The 21009-nt window shown below is 31.7% G+C and overlaps 1 protein-coding gene across 15 annotated transcripts in view; it reads left to right on the top strand.

Moving 5' to 3' along the window:
• Positions 1 to 21009, top strand: part of ADGRL3 (adhesion G protein-coupled receptor L3) — an 859984-nt gene that overhangs the window by 273472 nt on the left and 565503 nt on the right. For all 15 annotated transcript variants that reach the window (XM_082463707.1, XM_082463718.1, XM_082463716.1 and 12 more), the window contains exon 3: positions 11534 to 11754. In XM_082463707.1, coding sequence (XP_082319833.1) covers positions 11682 to 11754 — 73 coding nt within the window. In that variant the 5' untranslated portion in view covers positions 11534 to 11681. The remainder of the gene's footprint in view (positions 1 to 11533; positions 11755 to 21009) is intronic.

Genomic DNA, 21009 nt, shown 5'->3' with positions numbered 1-21009 from the left:
TAAATATAACTTGGAGATAATTGTATATAACATATCCTCTTACCTAATGGTAAATAAAAAACAGTCACCCTATAGAATAGTATCTTGTTCAAATCAGTGAGATGATTTCATTGACGTGTCCAGTTTTTGAACACTTTGGAAAGTACGAACACCCAGAGGATGCAGTGTAAACACCTCTAGGTGAGATGTGTATGCCGTTTGTATGGTTAGGTTTTCATACGTTTTCATATTTCTTAATGGGGCCATTCCTTTTCAAGAACAAAAAAACAACTTGGTTATTCTTCCCATTAACCAAGACTCTTTTGTTTTGTTTTGTTTTGGTTTTACCAGTTGTCTTAAGTCATTGTATTTGATTGGTTTAATTATCTTTTTACATCAGAAAACGTGTACTATTATTTGTGTGGACATCTTTAGGAGTCATTTGGTGTAATTTTTTTAAATGGCAAGTGTTTGACATTATTATAATTTGAGGTGCCACTTATTTTTACTATTATAAAATCACCAGATACACAGAAGGTACACTGAGAAATAGAAATTGACTATTTGAATGATAACTTTGGATTATATATTCATATACATTCTCTTGTTGTACTAGGTTACTAAAATCACAAAAATTGTGAGTTGCAATATTATTGGATAAAAATATGAATGGTATGATAAAAGATTATATGTCATCATTGTAGTTATATGTACATTTATATAAATTATATATTACATATATATGAATGAATAAATTCATATATTAATAACTATAAAAGTTCTGTTATAAAATTCTCTAATTATGGGAATCTGAACAGGACCTGACTTACATGTTCCTTCTCTAAATACATCCTTTATTATCCTGTATTTAAATACATTAGCCAAACCAGTTTAGTTATTCCTTTTCCGCTGAGGTACTACCTTTAAGTGGAAATGTCCACTTAAATTTCTTTTTTTCTTTTTTTGATATTTTCTTTCCCAAGCTTTTGCTTACTTATCCCCAGACCTAATTAGTGCTTTTTTAGTTTTTCCTAATGCTGTTCCACATCAGTTTCTATAGTGATAGGACCAGAAACAAGATGAATGAAACATAAAGATGGTTTCATTCTGATTTCATTTTACTTCCTGTTTGCCATTTTGCTTACCAGTTAAAACCCCAGAAGTTGAGGAAATGTTTTTAATGTGAAAATAGGCTTCTTTACCTTAAGAAGCAATGCCAATATCTCCATCATATACTTGTTGTATAGCTCCTGAAAAATTGATGTGATGATGATCATTATTTCTACTAAATTATATACATTTTACTATAAAGATTAAATATATTTTAGATATATTTTTCTTCCCCATGAAGAAAAATACTTTGACGTCTAAGCAGCTATCTTAAAAGTTAAGTTTTGTAAAGTGACCCATTTCATAATTTGGTAGCTACCTATAAATGCTAATCATCAAAGCATTAATATAAAATGTATTGATACATTGATATTTTTAATCTGTGTCTTGGTGTTATGCTAAACCTCACTATGGTAGCTGTTGATTTTAAAACCATAAATATGTATTTAAATAAACTCCCAGTCAGGCTAAAGTTACAGCAGAAATATTGCATCATATGCTACAACCTTAGAAACTCTCCCTTGACAGTAATGGTCCCTGACTGCCTTTGGGTATTTTAGGCATGATACTCCATAATGGGCCATTAAGGAAGATGTTTAATTTGAGACCTATCCAGGTGCACCCTACTGAGATGAGATAATTTCAAAATGTGTATTTTTTCTCCTGCCTGGTTACTACTGATACACTAACTACAAGGAATGAAATATAGCAAAGTTACCTTTATGAATCACAAAAGACAATGTATTTCTTTCATAATCTCAAGAACAAGGTATTTAAAATATATAGATATCCTATATCAGGAGGTTCTAAAGGAATTATTTATAGACCTTGTCTGCTATACATTTAAAAATATTTCCACTATTTTACAGTAATCTCTTTCTTATTAATACTTGTTTAATTCTTATTAATACTTGTTTAATTTTGAAAAAGAGACTTGTTGAAGTTTTTAAAAAATGTGAATATCAAGGGTTTAAATTCAAATTGTTTATATGAAAGAGATGAATGGGACTGACTAGTCATGATAACTAAACTACAGTGAAACTCTCATATAAGCATCTAGCTCATAAAGAGATTTAGCTTCCCCTGCATTCCTCTTGGTTTTGGAAAGTCTTTAAAGAAATTGTAAGTAGATGTGTATTTTTTTCTTATCTGCCTGAAGGAATTGGAATAGAATGAATTTGACATTACTACCTCATTTCTTGTAGCTTTTATATCCTAGGCTTTTTTTTTTATTTTTTATTTTTTTGGCTGCATTGGGTCTTCGTTGCTGCGCGCGGGCTTTCTCTAGTTGTGGTGAGCGGGGGCTGCTCTTCGTTGCGGTGCGCGGGCTTTAGTAGTTGCAGCACACGGGCTCAGTAGTTGTGGCTTGCGGGCTCTAGAGCGCAGGCTCAGTAGTTGTGGCATACGGGCTTAGTTGCTCCGCGGCATGTGGGATCTTCCTGGACCAGGGCTCGAACCTGTGTCCCCTGCACTGGCAGGTGGGTTCTTAACCACTGTGCCACCAAGGAAGTCCCTATCCTAGGCTTTATTTTTAAGTCAGTTATTTAGTAACTGTCATTGCTTTCAGAGAAATAGTGTTAGGACTTTTTCCCCCAATTCAGCCCCCTAAACCCATGCTGTAGCTTGATATGATAATTTGACTTTTAAAGTTTATTGTTCCCAGCTATGGAAATAACTTTTTCACCAGTCTCAACTGTAGTGCTATCTGTAATGATATTTTCTACAATTTTGCTGGAGAAAACGTGGTTATGTTGGTTTTAAATCAAAGCCTGCAACTTCACTTGTAAATGAAGCTTATAGTAGATAAAATATATTGTCATAGTTGTCAATTATGAAGTACCGAGGTGATTTCAGTTATAAAATTGTCAAAAAGGAAGCGACATAAGACAGTACTAGTTTATCCCAATCATACAGCCTCAGCAGATAATAAAAATCCAGTAAATATTAGAAACATTTGATGTCAGCTTTACTGATCATTTGTTAATTTGATTCTTGAATTTAAAATAAGTGTGATAAAGTCACAAATAATTTTAATACTTTGAAGATATATTTTCTTCTTCTCAGTAACGTTCCAAGTAATCTCAGTTCCCTTTTTGGAAAAATTACTAACAGAATTAGTCATGCTGACTGGAATTAGATTGATACATTTTGAAGCTTTTTCAGAATTTCACTTGGGAGATATTTATTTTTTTCCTGATTGCTTTCAACTTTTTATATAATTTAAGAAGCACTTGCTTGGCTCTTAAGAACCTCCGAGATCATTATTTCTGGGCTAGTCACTTAATAAAGTCTGTGGTCTTGTCCCTCACTCACCCAAAACAAGCATGAATAAAATGGATCACTGGCATCTATTCAGATATGCCCGAGACATATGATGCCAGCTAGTAGATTTTCAGAAGTGAAGATAATGAAGGCCTTCTGTTTATGGCATGAATCTCTCAATCTGAAGTTTGTTTGAATATTTCAGTGTACAATGATATCCCAGATCTTCATCTCACTTCATTCAACCCATAATCACTATCATAACTAGCTTAAAGCTCCTTACATTTATATAAAGTATTGTTTTATCACAGGCTGCTCTAAGAAAAATACCATAGGCTGGATATCTAAATAAACAACAGAAATTTATTTTTCACAGTTCTGTAGACTGGAATTCCAAGATCAGGGTACCAGCATGGTTGAGTTTTAGAGAGAGCCCACTTCCGGGGTTATAGACAGCCGTCCTCTTGCTGTGAGCTCACATGGTAGAAGGAGCTAGAAAACTCTCTGGGGTTTCTTTTCTAAGGTACTAATCTCATTCATGAGGATTCAGCTCTCCTGACCTAATCACTTCTCAAAGGCCTCACCTACAAATTCCATCACATTGGGATTTGTATTCAACATATGAATCCTTGGGGAGGGACAAGCACGATCCATGGGTCTAGACCGTTTAGGTGCAAATCTGGGCTCTTTATTTTCAGCCATGTGACCTCAGCAGGCTCTTTTAACTTCTTGTTCCCGTCGTTTCCTCATTGGCCAGTTAGGAATAATAATAGCCCCTTCCTTTGGAGTTGTTATAGGATTAACAATAATGTTTATATTTAAAATCAATTAAATTATTTAATATGTGGGAAGCTCTTACAACAGTGCCTGATAGTCAGGGCTCAATGAATGTTAGCTGTTGTTATGAAGAAGACTATATTTTGCCTCGTGCTCTAGATTTTGGAATAGATTCACATGCTTCTGTTAGAAATGGAATTATTTACTTTGAAGTACAAACCTGTTAAATCTGCATGTTTTAACTATAGCTTGCTTGCCTTTCCTAATTTTTACTTCCCTTGGAAACAGAAATCAATCCTTGATTATTATTGTAAATGATGTATTTTAAAGCAATTGTTAATTTTTTGAATATCCTTTTAAATAATGGCCATATTCATTCAAACTTATTTTTCACAACTAATATTGATGATAAAAATTTGAGATTTTATGAGTATTTTCATTTGTGAAGAGCAAAGTATCTATTTTACAAATCATATACATGGAAAGAGTGTGAGATTCAGTTTTTAGTTTTAAGTTATCTCATTTCAAACACATTTCCCAAACTAGTTGCTTTAATGTAATTATTTATAGTTAGCTTAATTTCAGACTCATTGATTTTTATTTCCTATTGAACATATCAATGGAGGAAAATATTGTCTTATCCAAAGTCTGTTGGAAACAAACTCCAATCAGTTGCTTTGTGGGATCTCAGGGAGAAGGTTAACTCAAGGACACTGGGCAAGAAAATGATCCTCAGTAAAACATCAGTCTATTTTATGGTTAAATGATATGTTGCCCTAAAGCTAAAAATAGCATTGTTCATTAAATCCAAATTTGTTCCTAAACATTAATAGACACTTGTTAGATCATAACATTATCCGAAAGGCAATTAGATGGGACTTTTACTCTAGAGAACTTCCTTATTAAAATTACCTTCTAGATTACTTGTTTTCTAACGTAGCATCAAATTATGTTTGAAATATAATCATAAGGCAATATGTGTTTTACTTAGGCAATAAAAAATATTGTTTGTTAACGATTCAGACAATGTGTAGAGATTTAGCATTTCATTGCTTGAAAAGTGTGTTAAGTAATCTTTAAAAAAATTTAATTGTATACAAATAGGTCTTTCTTTGCTCTGATCGCTTTGAAACTTGTGGAGAAGATAGTAGGAAAGGAATGAGTGAAAGTTCTAGTGGAAACGTAGTTTTATTTCTGAACTATTCTCCCTACTTCTAATCTGATTTAATTTTTTCCTGTATCTTCTGTTTGCAGTGATTTTTATTTATTTCTGTAATTTGTGCTTTTAAAAATTAAAAAAAATATTATTTAAATCTTCAAAATTCATAGTTGGAAACTAAGCAAATTGAATTCAAATTCCTTTGTATAGCCCTCAGAACCTTTCCTGTTTTACCCAAATGCATTGTCTATATGATTTTCTCTTGTTCCTTACTTGCCCAGTAGACCTGACATACCAGATAACTTGCAGTTCTGTAATATGCTGTTTCTTTTTCCTGCTCTTAACTTTTTTCATAACAACGCTTAACTTAGAATAATCCTTCTCCAACCACTGTTTAGTGAAATTTCATCTATTCATATCCTAGCACAAGTATCATTCTCTTCTTGCCGGTTTTCCAGACCTTTCAAGCTATGTTATCTCCTTTATTTTTTTAACTCCCTTCTTTATCATATTTGGATTTAAATTTTATTATTTTTAATTTTTTGCATTGTCTCTTCTCCTCTTCTTTTCTGTCCCATTATTGTCCTCCTGCTACTCCTTTTCCTCCTCTTCCTTCTTTAATGCAAGAATCATGCCATATATATCTCACACATCTCCTATGTCCACAGTTTACATTGTTTGTATTCAGTGATGATCTCTTGGAACACAGTGATGAAAAAAACATGTGGGTTGATCAAATTTAATATTTCTTGAAAATATTAAGCAAGATGATGGAGAATTTGTTTTCTACGAATCTCCAAAGGGATCTAGTGCTATTTTAAAAAGGATTCACTGCTCGAACATTCAGCTCCGTATTGTTATCAGACTCCGTAGTTAAATACTTTTTAATTGTTATTTAATATAAAGTTCTTTGACTCCATAAATATTGAAAGAAAGGAAAGATCCTTGAACCTAATTGCAGTGCTTCAGTTTTCAGAGTCAAAATATTGAGAAAGTACATGCCAAACATGCAAAAATAATCAAGCTCTAAAAAGACTTAAATGACAAAACATGTAAATACACGAAATGTAGATTAATAAAAATTTGTAAAGTTGATATGGAGTAAAATTTGTAGTTAGCAGAATTTGTAATAAGTGAACATTTAATAGGTGGGGAGATGTAAAACTATTATAAAGAAGATATTATAGTGTCTTTTCTAGGCTATTATGAGGGGAAAGGTATAATTATAACATGCAATTTAATTTGGGAAAAGATTGAGAGTAAGTTATGCATATGTGATTAAGAGTAGCTAAAATAGAAGTAACAATTCCAAGATGAGTGACATTCAGATTCTAATCCTAATCTTTATTTAGAGGGTAGAAAGAAAGCTAATATAAAGTAAAAATAGCTTTCAAATATGATTTGAGAAGAAGGATACATGAAAAAATTAAATGGGAAAAAAGTTATGACATCAGAATTTAAGGTGCCAGTTTCCTAAAGTAAAATCAGTGTCTTAAGTTTAGAAGAACTTTTGTTTCAGCAATAACGAAAAAAATTCGAATAGTTTCAGAGTATAATTGTACTAGATATGAATAAAATTTAGTCTAAATGTAAAAAATAAGGAATTTTCCATGCAGTTTATGAGGAAAGACTTTGTTTACATAAAGCATTTGTAGACTATTTTTAGTCTACAAATGTGATTTAAAAAAAATATTTAGTGGAACATGAGTCAGATCACACAGTTACATAATTATAATCTTAAATGTTAATGATATAAATTAGGACACTTTTAATCAACCTCACTTTTTAATTTTGAATATTGTGAAGTGTAGTGAAGTTAGGTAGCTTTGTTGGAAGACATATAAACTTCACTTACCTAATCAAAGTCTGCATTAGAAATATATACCTTCCAAGTTTTAGATAGGGTAACAGGCAAAACTACCATATTGTGATAATCTATGGTAAAAGTTAGAAACACTGCTTTCAATAATAATTTTTAAAGCCTTTTATGTGTTGATTTGTTACTGGAAATTAGTAGCCTAAGTAACAAAGTGTATTTCAGACAAGACAAGCATACTGAAAATCCTTTTTTTTAAAATAAAATGTCACATTGTTTTAGTAGCCACCATTCAGCCATAGAATTCTTGAGTGTGCATCTCTCTCAAGGAGAGTGTGTTATTAGTTTCCTAAACATGTAAGTGAAAGGTATGGGAGTTGGGCATGTGGTCTCTTCCTCAGTTTTGAAAGAATTAAGGAAACAAAGGAATTGGCGAATGACAGACATGCACTGACAGACATGCACAATGACACGACATCTCTGCATCAGACAATAATTTATGCTATCGCTAATCTTCTCAACCAAGCTACAAGGTGAATATTGTTTTCTCTTTCGTAGTTGAAGAAACTGAGATTCAGAGAGGTTTGTAAACTTGCCTAGCACCAGCATATTCAGTTTGCATGCTTTTAAGTCCCTTGCTGTTACATACAAAAGAAAATCTGGCAGTTTTTGTGTGTGTGTGTGTTTCTAGATTATCTCACATAACACATATCACATTTTGCACAGCTTTAATTACTGGTGAATATACCTTCTAGCATTCCTATTTTACTGCAAGTTGTTTTAAAATGGTGATCAGAGACTTGTAGACACACTCTCCTTTTTTGACCCATAGTGTTAACACAGAGCTTTGTACATAGAAAAGGCTAAAGAAATTTCACTGGAGATGGAAATACATGTTGTAATTGACTTTTCAAATGCTTTTTATCATTAGTAAATCTTTTTTATGAGTAATTATTTTGTCTATATATGACTTAATGAGTCCCTAATGTCTTTTCTTGGTTTTTCTTCTCTATGTGTTTTTGAAGAGCTATGTTTCAGAAATGACTTGAGTGAAAATCCCTTTTATATGAAAACTGGTTTGGTTAAGTTAATGACAACACATAAATTGGAAAAAAAAAAAAATCATCCCAGAAAGTTTTCTTTCTTTTTTGTTTTTTTTAAAAGTTAGTATTTAAAGAGTGGTAATTTATCTTTCTATAGATTATAAGCATACTTGTCTGGAACATTATCTATTAAAATTTATATAGTTTACTTATTGCAATTTTATTATATATATGCCCAAATTAGCACATTATTGTGGGCCTGTGGGTGAGAGGTCCATGGGTGGTGAGGCTAGGGTGTGAAAACATATTATCCTCCTCAAGTAATATCTTCTATTCATCTAAATTCCTTTCCCCACCTCTGTTTACAGAGTAATCATGAAAACAAATTCTTATGCTCAAATCAAATGCAAAATAATCTTAGTAGATGTGGCTTTATGCCCTGCTGTGATATCTTAAAATAAGCCATTATTATAAATAATAGATAACACTTTCTTATCCTTTCTATAAAGTAACTCTCTCATTGCTTCATCAAGGTGACAATATACTATGTCATATGAAATAAACTATTCTGGTTTTCACTAAAGCTAGACTTAACAATTGCAATACTCATACTTCACTATGGAAATAATTTTCTGGCTCCTCCAAAAGATACAGTGTTATAATTAGGCTGGTTTCCTTCTTAAACATGTCCTTCTTCTCCTTTCTCTTTGTCCCTCCACTTCTACCTCACATATCCATGCTGTTCCCTTTTTCTCTACTTGTCACAATTGGGTAACACATTTAAGCAAGGCCTAAGTCTTCCTTGGAAACTTGCTACATTGTCCCCCTTCCTTTGCACAATTACTACCCCTGGTTATGCTCATACATCTTCTTGTTTATTCTACCATAGAGAGAGGAAAGAACACTGATGTTGGAGTCAGACATTTGGTATGAAATTCTTGCTGAGTAACATTGTCTGATTTTACTTCTCAGTCGACATGAGACAGTACTATCTATCTGATAGATTTGTATGGAGAATTAAATCATATAATTGTATAATATCTAGAACATTGATTGGAATATGATAGGAACTATAAAATGTTACTTCTTCTCTTTATGTTGAGACTTCATTTACTATGTCGTTTCCATTACAGTGGGAGTTGTGAGAGAAATTGTTCTACTTTATTTGTGATCTCAATAATATCCACCATGGTAGATATTTAGTATATATTTTTGAAATAATGTATAAATAACTCACCTAGATGGCTGCCCTCAATTTTTTTTTTCAGTTGCAAAACAGTACTGTATATATTTATCTTACGTATATGTGTGTAGGTGTTTGTATATACATGTCTGTGTGTATATACATATCTCTTGTTGCCATAGTTATAGAGGGGAAAAAAAGACAATAACTGAATGTGAGGGGGTAATTGTTTACTTGTTGATGCATCAGTCGATTTAAGTATCCTCCTTTAAGTATCCATTAATTATTACATGCATGTAAAAGAATGCAATTTTAAATTAGCACCTGCTTTCAAATTTATTTTCAGAAAAAGTTAAACACTTATGGCACTTATGGTAATTAAGGAAAAGTTCTAAATGTTTTCTTGTAAGTCAGAGTGTGAATAAGGAAAACAAAAGAAAAATGTTAAGCATGATTCCTTTTTACATAATTTATTTTATCTCAGCCACATTTTTTTGTTGTCAATGCTTTCTCTATTTGTAAAATTAAAATGTTATGAGAGTGTTTATTATGAGCTTCATTTTTCTATAATGTCTGTGAGTTTATAAAGAAAATTATTATATCTGTTATTTCCAGATTTAGCGTTCTCCGAGCCTGTCTGTACAATAGTGACTCAATAAATATTTTTGGCTTGATTTATCAAATGGTCTTGCTTCTTACACAACCCCATTAAAAAGTATGAGTAGGATAAAACTGAAAAGTAATGAGATGTGTAATAACTGTTAAGATATATAGCACTTATTACATACTAGACACTGTTCTGAGCAATACATATTTTTATGTATTGTATATAACTAAAATGATTTTTAGCTTATTTAATGTTCATATAACCATATGAATTAGTATTACTCCCCCACCATTAGCAGATAGGAAACCAAGGAACCGAGGGCTTAAATGACTTGCCCAAGGTCTTAGTACTAGTAGAGCTAGTAATTGAAATTGGGTTGTCTTGCTTCAGAATCTGTGCTCTTAATTGCCATGCTATGAATAGTGGTGCCAGAGATTCAGATAAATCTGCGTAATTTTGCCTTATAATGAAGGCAAGTACTTCAAAAATACTTTGGAATGTGTTTTGGTAGAATGAGGCTTAATACAATCCTCAGTAAACTATCTCTATTTTGAATATTCCTTTCCAGAAAAATTTTAAACTTATACTCAAAATGTGAAATGATTTTAAATGTATACCATTCATTTGAATAGAAAATAGAAAGAGAGAGAGAGAGAAGGAAAGAAGAAAAGAAAAGTAGGATCCAGTTTGCATTTGATCAGTTTTAAAAATGCTCACTGTGATAAACATCTTCAAAATTTGGGTCACGTTCCTTTAGTATTTTCACTTCCTAAGATAAGTCTGTGCAAACTTTAAAGAGAGGGCAGCTATATCAGTTTGGTTTAGTAAAATAACTTTACAATGCTAACAGTTTTTAATGTCTTCCATATTCACTTAACACTTTTAAGCCAGATTCCTTATTTTAAGTTGTAAGATCCTGGAGGATAGGTTGCCTGTTTTACGCAGTATTCTATTCTATGTTCCTAGCACAGTGCTTTGTATTTCAGCGGACACTCAATAAACTTCTGTTGAATGAATTGATTATGATTGAGCATAATTAATTAACATAAATCTATTAATTTTCACAGATTTAATTATAAAAATATTTAGAAAAGTAATATAGTTAATATGTGGAATGATTTCTGAATGACTATTAGAGCCTGGAATGAAAGTAAGACTCATGCATTTAACTTTCTTTGTTTAAACACACAGTAATGGTAATGAATGATTTCTTTTTTTTTTACTTTTCTATTACTAGCAAAAATTATATTTGTGGAAAATGTTTACACAGAGTTAAGTACCAAATCTGTTTAAACACATTAACAAATTATACAAACTAATCATTAATTATTATACAAATGAGTATAGTATATTTATACTGCTTTGTCCAGCGAGACTGAATTATTTGTTTCAGTCCGTTTGGGGGCTGGGAAGTAAACACTGTGCTAATACATGCATAAATAATGTACCTTAGGTTACTTCCTTATTTTTATACATGATGCATGTATTCATTAAAATGAAGAAGGGAGACAGTATACAGATGTTATATTCAGGAAGGAAATTTTCAAGGAAATGAGAAAACCTATATTTGATAACCCTTTTTTTTTCTTATTTGCAGGATTCAGATTTGGGATATTGGTGTTTCTGTTTTGAAGAATATTTCCTTTTGAGCTTTTTTTTTTAAATCATCGGTCTTGGACTACAGAAGAATCAGAAAGACACTTATTTTGTTTCAAGTTTGGAACAGTCACTCTTGAGGCACTCTCATGCCTGAGAACACGACCATGTGGCCATCACAGCTACTAGTCTTCATGATGCTCTTAGCACCGATAGTTCATGGTAAGACCTTTAATTATATTTTTGTGTGATGCTTAATGTTGTCTTAGTTGTTTACACTAGACCCTTTCTTCTAAATTTTTGCTCTATGATTTTGCAGCTTTTGCCTACCATATATTAATAGCAGTAAGTAATGTACCTTAAGCTGCAATAAATAGGATTTCGAGTTTGATTTCTTAAAATACCATTTAAAATGTATATCTAACCAAAGTTTTTAAAAAAAATAATGCATGTTTTATTCTTTGTTTTACCACACTTAAGGAATGTCATCTGAATTATTCACTATATCATTTATTGTGAATTATTTTTATTTACATATTTTTGTAGGTAAAATAACTTTTAATACAGTAAGTATGCACATTTGAAAGAAAACACTCCAAAAATCTACTTTCCTGAACGAAGTAATCATTTGTTTCTGAGTGTTTACTACTCTCCTCTATCTTTAACAAACAGAATAAAAATTAAACCTCTCATTAAAGCAAAATTCTCACATCCCTTTCAATGCAAAAAAAGGAAAAAAACCAACAACATCAAAATGATATCAACATATGCAAAAAGGTATTTTTCTTGAAACATGTAATATACTCATAAAAGACTGTGTTCTTTGTTCATTTAGACAGCTTGGTATTTATAACATGAGTATGATAGTTAAGAAATGATCTCCCTTTGCAAGTTTTATAAAACATATAATTATTCAATAAATAAGCAAGACAAATTCTGTACCACTTAGTACAATATTCACAGAATCTCTCTAAAAATTGGCAAATTAAAGTCTATATATATGTTCCTTTTTCACAATTTAAAGTTTTCTACTAATTATCATTGGTTTTGCACTAAGATGAAAATGGCATAATATAGTCACTATCTCATACATTAATGGTAATTAGAACAAAGAAAAAGGGACACAGCTGTATTTGCCACTGCTTAGAAGGTCTCAGAATATTATAGTTTAGCAAGCAGCTGAAATGCATTTTTAGCCTCTTCAGCTTACTTTTGGTTTTTAATTGACTACAGGAATCTATTGTAGTTCGTCAGTGATGTGAATCCGAATTTGGCTCATATTCATAAGTTTCAACGTGAATTCTGCATTCTGCTGTCAGCATAAAAACTGGATATGATCACTTCTCTCTTGACATTTTCCTTAAAGTTCCCCTGATTTAACACCTTTATTTCAAACGAATCGCTATATGATAGTGTTTTTTTAAAAAATGAAAGTAAAATTGTACAACCATCTACTTTTAAACAATGTAAATTTGTCAAATATTTCAAATTTTTTCCTTAATTCTTATACTGATGTAGCACTTACATACTCAGGCACATATAACATTTTGTGATAAGGGACAGTATAAGAATTATACAGCTTTAAACAAGTGCTTTTCTGATTATCTGTATATCTAAAGATGATTCTAATTAGGCTTTTAGATGTTATAAAAACACCTCACTCATAAGGTTACTTTGAAGATTAAATAAATAGCATATGTAAAGAATCTAGCACAGTGCATGACAGATATTAAGTGACTGAACACATTAATATCCTTTATCATACTATCTGCCCCTCCAGTTTATTTTTGTTCCAGTAAATGGTAACAACTAGGAATTAGCTAACCCTGAGAGCTTTTTCATTTGATGTTGATATTCAGAAAAAAAAAACAAAACAAAACTCTATGTACAAGTCAAGTTTAAAAAGTCAGTCTAAAATTGCACTGTTAGAGCAAGGTAGGTTAAAAATAGCAGAAATAGATATTGTAAGAAAGACTCCCTTTTCAGAGGTGAAATTTCTGGTCTCCAAAAACTGACACCTACTGTGTATTTCAGTGGGCCCCAAACGTGGCTGAGCCTTAGATCATAGGTCTTGAGTTAAGGCCTGTACTGAACACACACACACACACACACACACACACACACAATCTCTCCAAGCAGCCCCGAGAAGTATTTAAAAACTCCTAATAGGGCACAGAGAATATTGAGCCTGGTATATAAAAAATATAAAACATTTTGGCTAAAAACTAAAGTAATTCTTTCCATTGTATGTGAACTACTTTATATTATCTTGACTTTGAACCATATCAGGATGAACAATATAGAAGCGTTCCACTTATAAACTTTATTCTTATTACCTTGTGTAAGTATTTTAAAACTTCACACCAGAGAAAATGCAAATCAGTTTTGTCTGCCTTCCATAGGAGGCTTTCTCCATTGCCTTTGTGATACCACTTCGGGCTTGTAAATAAAGGGCTTCACTTGAGCAGCCTTATGGAATCCATCATGCTCATAAACAGAGGAGTGTATGTGCCTTTGATCAGTGCTGAAATCTAATAGGATAGGCATTTTAAGAGTCCCATATAGCATAGCGTCCCAGTCCTGGCTTAAAGGAATACCATATAGCTCGAAACTTTAGAGGACTGAGGTAAAGTGGATGTCTCAGTTATAGAAGTACTCTTGTTTCCAAAACATCCCCTGATAGCGTCTCTTTGCCTACTGCTGTTGAGATGCCTAGCTTCATTTGTCCTTGAGACCATAGAGAATTAACTTTTCTGGGTATTACCTGAATTGCTGGCCTTTTCTCCAGAGTAAATAATAATGATGACTATAAATTCTGTAGCCATAAACTTTAGAGGTATTGGTACAATTAATTATCACAACATTCTCATGGGTTGAATGTTATTTATTATTATCATCATTATCATTAACTTCTTATAGTAAAATCATTAAGGTAGCAAGTGGCAAAAGAACTTGACTAAGGTTGCACATGAGACCCAGAGAGGTTTTAAAACAAAGGACTTAGCTTCTTAAGCTCTGGTCTTAAGGCCAGTAGATAATCAGTTACTATCAAGGCCATTCTTCCCTACAGAAAAAATCCCACCTCAACTCTCCTGGTCCTTTGGGAGCAGATAAGGCAGAAAGGTAGATTACCTGCTTCTTCCATGTTCTGGGCACAGGCAGACTGGGATTTGAAGTCTAACAGACCTGAGATAAAATTTCAGCTCTACTGCTTACAAGCACGGTAACACTGTTACCTGGTAAACTAGTTAACAAGCGTCATTTATCATAGACTATGAGCCAGAAAACTGTGCTAGTTGCTAAAGGTAAGGTAGTGAACAAAAGATTCTTAATTTTTCCCTCAAGCTTACAGTAACTTAAACATTTGTAAATCTACTTCTCATCCGCAAGAATGAACACTCACTCCATGTGCGGTTATTTTAAGAAATGGATGGGATGATATGTGAATATTTCTAACATAGTGCTTGGCATTCAATAAATCTTTATATTTTATTTTCCTACCCCTAACTACCTTGAAATAGAACTAAACCTCTCAGCATTACATAAGGAAAATGCGTAATTATCATTATTCTTACCCTGATAATTGAAATCTTTTGCTACTTGGACCTCAGCATTTAAGTTTTGCCAGAAAATTTTAATACTAGTATCTAAACAAAATTATTATCAAACTGATATATATATGTGTATATATATATATATATAAAGGCTTAGTATATAATTGTCAGTATATAATAATATAGTATATATATATATATATATATATACACACACACAATTTTAAAATTAAGAAATGTCTCTAGTTCTGTGTTTATCTGTCCATATTTTATGTCTCTGTGTACCTCTGTATTTCTCTTTTTCTGTTTACCATGACTGTGCCCCCTTCTTGTATAGCCATAAAATCCTTATCTATAATGCAATGAGACCTGGCAGAAGTAAAGAGAAGCAGCTAAAGCAGATGGCCAGTTCTTTTCTGTTAACTAATGTAGTGTTGCATGAAGATAAAAGTTTTTTTTGTTCTATTGATGTTGTTGGGAGCAAGAGAAAAAGGGGGAATCGGAGAACAAAAATCAAGTGATAACATGAGCACCTGGGACTCATCCTTATTGGCAGTAAAGCAATATGCTTCAGTGTAGGACCTGGACTAGGAGATCTGGTCCTGGGAAGGGATGTCACGCAAGCCACAGTGTGCTGGGAGTTGAGAAGGTGATTGGGGTGCTCAAATATTTTAACTGCATCTCATCTTAATTAAACTGTGTTTAGAAACTGTCACAATTAAAAAGATAGAAAACAGGATCCTTGGAGCTTACTGTGTGCTAAAGGGAACAATATTTTTTATGGTACCTTTGCAGAAAAAAGTAGAGTTTAAAAAAATTCTTCGTGACCACCATATGTGTACTTTTTTCTGCAAGTCTATTTTTTTGTCATTAAAGTTGAATGTATATTTATATATTAATGGACTTTACAGGCAAACCTGCTCTTTATTATTTCAAGAAGTTAATTATTATAAACAGTTCTTAGCAGGGACAAAACAGTGATCGAACGCATATATATTTCGTACTATATGTTTTTATGTAATTTGCATTTTATTATTAACTATTTTTACAGTTATAATAGTATTTAATGTGTCAATGATTTAAAATAATAATTTAAAGTATTTTTTAACCTCTAATAAAATGTAAAGCTTGAGAAAGTACAAAATTACATTTTATAACACAACATATTACCGTATAATTTTTTTATGAAGTCATGTTTTATTAATTGTGAAAAAGACAGGTTGACTTCTAAGCTCTGCTTAACTTTGTTAGTGTTAGAAATTAATCATCCTTTAAATGTTTGTAATGTCTGCCAGCCTAGGCAATTTGTAATACTTGCAGTAATATCACTGTTTTTATGGTCAAATATGTTATACAGAAAAATCTTTGTCATTATCATGTTATATGAGGTTACTGCGAACACATCCAACACCATCTACATTAGCCACTCGGTACTGAAATTCAAAATATATATTTCGAAAGTTAGCTGTGCAGTCTCTAACATCACAATATTTACTACAAATATGCATGCCTGACAGCTTTCCTTTGTAAGAATGTGTTTAGGAGCCTTCCCTACACATTCGGTATGCAGGGTGGCAATTGGAAAATAGTTTTATTTTGCCTTTGCACTTGCAAAACATGTTATATGTGAATTTTATTGTAGTGATACTCTATGAGTAACACGGGTATACCTTGAGAATAAAATAACATTTTTTATTTTCAGATTTTATGTACTGTGACTATTTGGGGGGTTTAGGATCATGTTTTTTTGTATTTCTTGGCTTTGGGGTAGACTGTGACTGCACTAGGATGGTCATCATACACTTGATGTTGAATGAATTTCAAAGTATTTTGATATATAATATATAAATAACTGATTATCTGTTTTCCTCTTCTTTGCATTGCTATTTGCTTTCATTCTCAATGTAAGAATAGTTCTCTTATATTTATAATTTAATATAAATAGCCGTAGTGCATTTTTCATACATTTATTTCCTCCGTTCTGATTGGGAAATGACCAATTAAAAAATTGAAATGCAATAGGAAAGAGTCTCATTGATTTGTCGTGCAAATCAGACACTATATATTATATTGTGATCTGTTTTAATTCGACAGCTTAGAATAAGGCCCTATTGAAACATACGGTTAATATATTCTCTATTTCATGTTTTTAATTGATAAATCGAAAATAAACTATTTACATTTTAATACTTACATTTTTGTTTTATTTGAATCTATATTTGCCCTATATTACCATCATGGCAGAATTAGTTTCTTTAAATAAAGAAAATTGTATTCCTATCAGAAAAATTATATATGAAGGATTTGATCAAATAAGCTAGGCTAGCTAGGGATTTGCAAGAGAAATATGCTAGTTGTACTTACAAAAGTAAGAGATAGACATTTTTGTACAAAAATAGATTCTCACAATGACATTTGATAAGCTTCCAGTGTTTATTTCATCTACACATACTATAGTTTGTGGTGATTTGACTGTCCAGAAGTCAAGGTTGTAGCTTACTGACAGAGCACAAGAACATAGTCTCATGTATTTTTGTTTGTCATTACCAGTGTCTCCTACTTTATTGTCAAAGTAATTCTCCTCATACAAATTTAGATCAGAAAGAAAAAAATCCAATAATCCCATGACCCAGTGGTATAATTAATATTAATGCTTGTTAGATTTTTTTTGCAGTTATGTGTATGCACATTTTTTAAAAAATTGGAATAATGCTAGAAATAAAAGTTATATATTTAATTTTGACTTAACCTTAAAATTCAGACATTTCTGGCATCTCATTAAAGTTTCAAAAAATTATGATAACGTGTCATATGAATGAACCATTGTTTAACCATATGTTGAGGGCTCAGCATTGAAGGTCATTGATACATTACCATTATAAAAAGCAGTAAAATGGAACACGGTTGTATATAAAATTTGACTGCATCTTAGTACGCCTAGAAGAAAATCTCTTGAGATATGGAAAGTAAAAGAATGATTCATTTTTAGGTTAATTAATAATTATTTAATAATTAATAATTGATAATTAATAACTTAATAATTAATACTATCCAAAATGAATGGTAGTAAATGATCAATACAGCCTTGCTTGTTATCATGACAGTTTGTTTAAAACAATTCCACAAATTTTGGCTACTATAATAATGAACAAAATATAAATAAGAAGAGTAAATATTCAAATATTAAGATATAATTCTTATTTGTAGGAGTATAATGATGTAGTCAGAAAATTCAAGAAATAATAACTTTCCCAGAATTAATGGGAGTACTGATTTCAGGTGTATGATTCAAACATACATATATGATTCCATCAAAACAGCAATGAAATGCCTGAGTTACTTAGGAAGTATCATAGCAGGAACTACATGGAACCTATGAGAAGAAAAATGTGAAACTTACTGGGAGTTATAAAAGAAGACATGCAATATACTATGTTCCTAGATGAAAAGACTAGGAATAGCAAAATTGTAAGTTATTTCCAAGTTAATCTATATATATGTTCACACACTGCATTCAGAGTACTGATGTGAGCTTTTCTATGTAGAAATTCAACAAAATTATTCTAAAAATATATATATATATAGAATATTAAACAAACGTTAATATGAAATGAAAAGAGTAATAGGATGACATAAATTGAACATAAATATATATATTATGAAAGTACAGTAATTAAGATAAAGTCTCAAAATTAGGCAAATTGATCAATTGTAAAAGAGATCCCTGAAACATTACTGCACTCTGTATGTTTGTGGTGTAATTTGATAGGAATGAGTCCTCAGAAAATCAAATGTCTAAGACAAGAAGTAGTCAAATAGGGATCAAATCAAGTGTGTGTGTGTATGTGTGTGTGTGTGTTTCCAATTATATATTATGAAATTTCTGGAGAAAGAAATTTGAGTTACCTACTTTAATTTCCATTCTTGAACAATGTAATAGATAGGATAAACTTCGGCTGTAGTCACAGTAGATTCCAAAATGAATAATGGATTCTAGAGAATATTTTCTTGTTCACCAAGCATTCCAAGGCAGGTAAGTGTTTCTGGTTGGATGCGGGGGTGTGTGTGTGTGTGTGTGTGTGTGTGTGTGTGTGTGTGTGTGTGTGTGTGTGTGTGGTAGGGGCTGGGAGGATGCCCTTCTCTTGTTCTCACCGTTATTCAGAGACCCAGTCTGATTTTGGAACAAGGGTTCCAAAATCTTTCTGAGGCTCATTGCCATTCCTGTCTACAGGAAGGAAGAACAAGCGTTGGGAAGATTCCAATGGAAAGTTTTTATGGATATGCTTGGAAATAGTGCACTTTACTTTTGCTTCCATTTTCATTAATTAAAACTCTTCCTCATAGCCACATCTATAAATGAGTCAGAAAAGCATAGTCCTCTTGTGATAAAGGAAGAAGAAAATATTTATAAAAGATGCCATGTAGTTTTTAAAAAAACTAGATCTGATGCACCACTATCTTTTTTAATGTATAAATGGGGATTTAAAAATATCTTTATTGATTTATATTTCACATACCATAAAATTTACCCACTTAAAGTGTTTAGTTCAGTGGATTTTAGTGTATGCATAGTTGTGCACCCATCACTGAATCAATTTTAGAATGTTATCAGTCCTCCAGAAAGAAATTCTGTACCCATTAATAGTCATACCCAGTTTCCCCTTCTCCCCAGTCCCTGGCAACCACTAATCAATGTCTCTATGGGTTTGCCTATTGTAGACATTTTGTATAAATGGAATCATACAATTTTTTATCTTTTGTGACTTGCTTCTTTCATTTAACATAATAATTTTAAAATTTATTTATATCATAACATGTATCAGTAGTTAATTCTTTTTTTGTTTCCAAATAACAATCTATTGTATGAATAAACCACATTATATTTATTAGTTGATGGAAATTTGGATTATTCCTACTTTTTGGCTAATTTGTGTGCTGCTGTTATGAAAATTCATGTACAAGTTTTTGTGTGGACATGTTTTCACTTCTTGGGTATACACCCAGGAATGGAATTGCTGAGTCATGATAACTATATTTAGCATTTTGAGGAACTGCTAAACTATATTCCAGAGTAGTTGCACAGTTATACATTCCAAATGGCAGTATGAGGGTTCTCACATTCTCACTTGCACTTGTTATTGTCTGTCTTTTTTCTTTTAGCCATTCTAGTCAAGATGAAGTAGTATCTCATTGTAGTTTTTTTCTTTTTTTTTTTGACAAACGGAATTAAAATTTTTTGTTTGTTTGTTTGCTATATAGTAGGTCCTTTTTGGTTATCTATTTTAAATACAGTAGTGTGTACACGTCAGTCCTAAACTCCCAATCTTGATTTGTATTTCTTTAATGAATAATGTTGAGCTTCTTTTCATGTACTCATTGGCCATTTGTATTACTTACTTGAAGAAATATTATTTAATCATTTCTCAATTTTTATTTTTTATTGTTGATTTGTAAGCTTTCTTAAATATCTTTTTTAGAAAAGACCACAGGTTATCAACGTTAGAATACATTTAGATTTAAGAATTCTTTAGACTGCATTTTGTAAAAGAGGCTTTTTGCCTGGATTTAGCCACTTAAATCTCATCTATTTTAAATTCACTTTGAAATCGTATATCGCTTTTCTAGCCCCACTCCATCTCCTCTTTTACTTACATATTTGATTCCTAAAAATAGTTCATTAATCTGCTTTTATTTTATGATGGCAAAAACTAGTAATTGACAATGATTGAAACTTTATTCTGAGATGTGAACTGTATAGTGTGGAATTATACACAAAACAGCAAGGTAATTCATTGGGTTCTTCTAGTTAGTTTCCAATTACGCCTCCTTAAGAAAATGGTAAAGAACATTAAGCTTTAATTGTAGTGGCCAGAAATGTTTCTGTTTTTGTTCTAGTCTGAATTCTTGTCCTTCCAGATTCTGG

This window comes from Balaenoptera physalus, assembly GCF_965194825.1.
Source record: "Balaenoptera physalus genome assembly, chromosome: 5".
NCBI lineage: Eukaryota > Metazoa > Chordata > Mammalia > Artiodactyla > Balaenopteridae > Balaenoptera > Balaenoptera physalus.
The sequence above is the reverse complement of the archived record's forward strand: the minus strand, read 5'-3'. Positions and strand labels throughout refer to the sequence as shown.